We start from the raw sequence: 934 nt of genomic DNA on the forward strand, positions 1-934 counted from the left end.
CCCATCTGCCGCGACCGCAACCTCTTCCTAGATTTCCGAGTGAGTTTGGGGAAGGGAGGAAGGTGGGGGCAGAGGATGATCCTTCGCCGCTCGCTCACCTGCTCCTCTTCCTCCCCGCAGAACGTCAAGCTCCTGGACCAGTTCATCTGCCCCCACTCGGGTGTTGTCTACCACCCCACGTACACGGGTGAGGCCAGCACCCTTGGGCGCCGCGGGGTGCYGTGGCTGCCGCTCTCACCATCCGTTCTCCCTTTGCAGGTATCTGCATGAAGCAGCACAAAAACCTGACGAAAGCCGTCGAGCAGGCGCGGGACCACGGTGAGCGGAGAAGAAGGGAGGAGCGGGGCGTGCTAGCCGGCCCCCGTGGGGCCCCCTCACCGCCCCCCTCGCTTCTCCCCTCAGGGCTGCTGTGGCTGCAGGTGCCCTACGTGGCGGCGCCGCGGGAGGACTACAGCAACCGGCACCCGGCGGTGAGCAAGACGCCGCCGGCGCCCGAGCTGCAACGYGGGGCCCCCTGGTACCCGTGGTACGAGTGGCGCCAGCCCCCCGCCACCGCCGTCGCCCGCCTCCGCCGCATCTACCAGGGCTACCTCAAGGAGGACGGGCCGCCGGCCTAGCGGGGCGGCCCCCTGCCCCGAAGCCCCTTCCCCAGGGCGGGCGAATAAAGCGGGTGCTGGCCTGGCTCTTCGTCTCGTTGCTTGCCCTGCTCTGGAAAGGGGAAACCGGGGCTTCCAGAATGGCCGCCGCGTAGCCARAATGGCCGCCGCGTAGCCAAAATGGCCGCTGTGGCTTGGGTTAGGGGAACATGGGACCTGTCTCCCAGCATGCTGTGGGGCGGGAAGCGTGGCGGCAGGCTTCCCATGATGCAGTAGGGCAAGGCCACTGTGTCCCATGATGCCCTGGGGTGGGAGCGGTGGTTGGTAGTTGGCTCTTC

General features: G+C 67.9%; 1 protein-coding gene across 1 annotated transcript; it reads left to right on the forward strand.

Moving 5' to 3' along the window:
- On the forward strand, positions 1-691 carry MRPS18B (mitochondrial ribosomal protein S18B; the record flags this gene model as incomplete). The annotated part of the gene is made up of 4 exons (XM_085322665.1): positions 1-39; positions 121-187; positions 259-318; positions 403-691. Coding segments are annotated over 4 exons (381 nt in total), but the record flags the coding sequence as incomplete, so codon positions are not given.
- Positions 692-934: the final 243 nt, after the last annotated feature.

The sequence above is a fragment of the Rhea americana genome, unplaced genomic scaffold, assembly GCF_003343005.1.
Source record: "Rhea americana isolate MKP2758 unplaced genomic scaffold, rheAme1 scaffold_792, whole genome shotgun sequence".
In the NCBI taxonomy this organism is placed as follows: Eukaryota; Metazoa; Chordata; class Aves; order Rheiformes; family Rheidae; genus Rhea; species Rhea americana.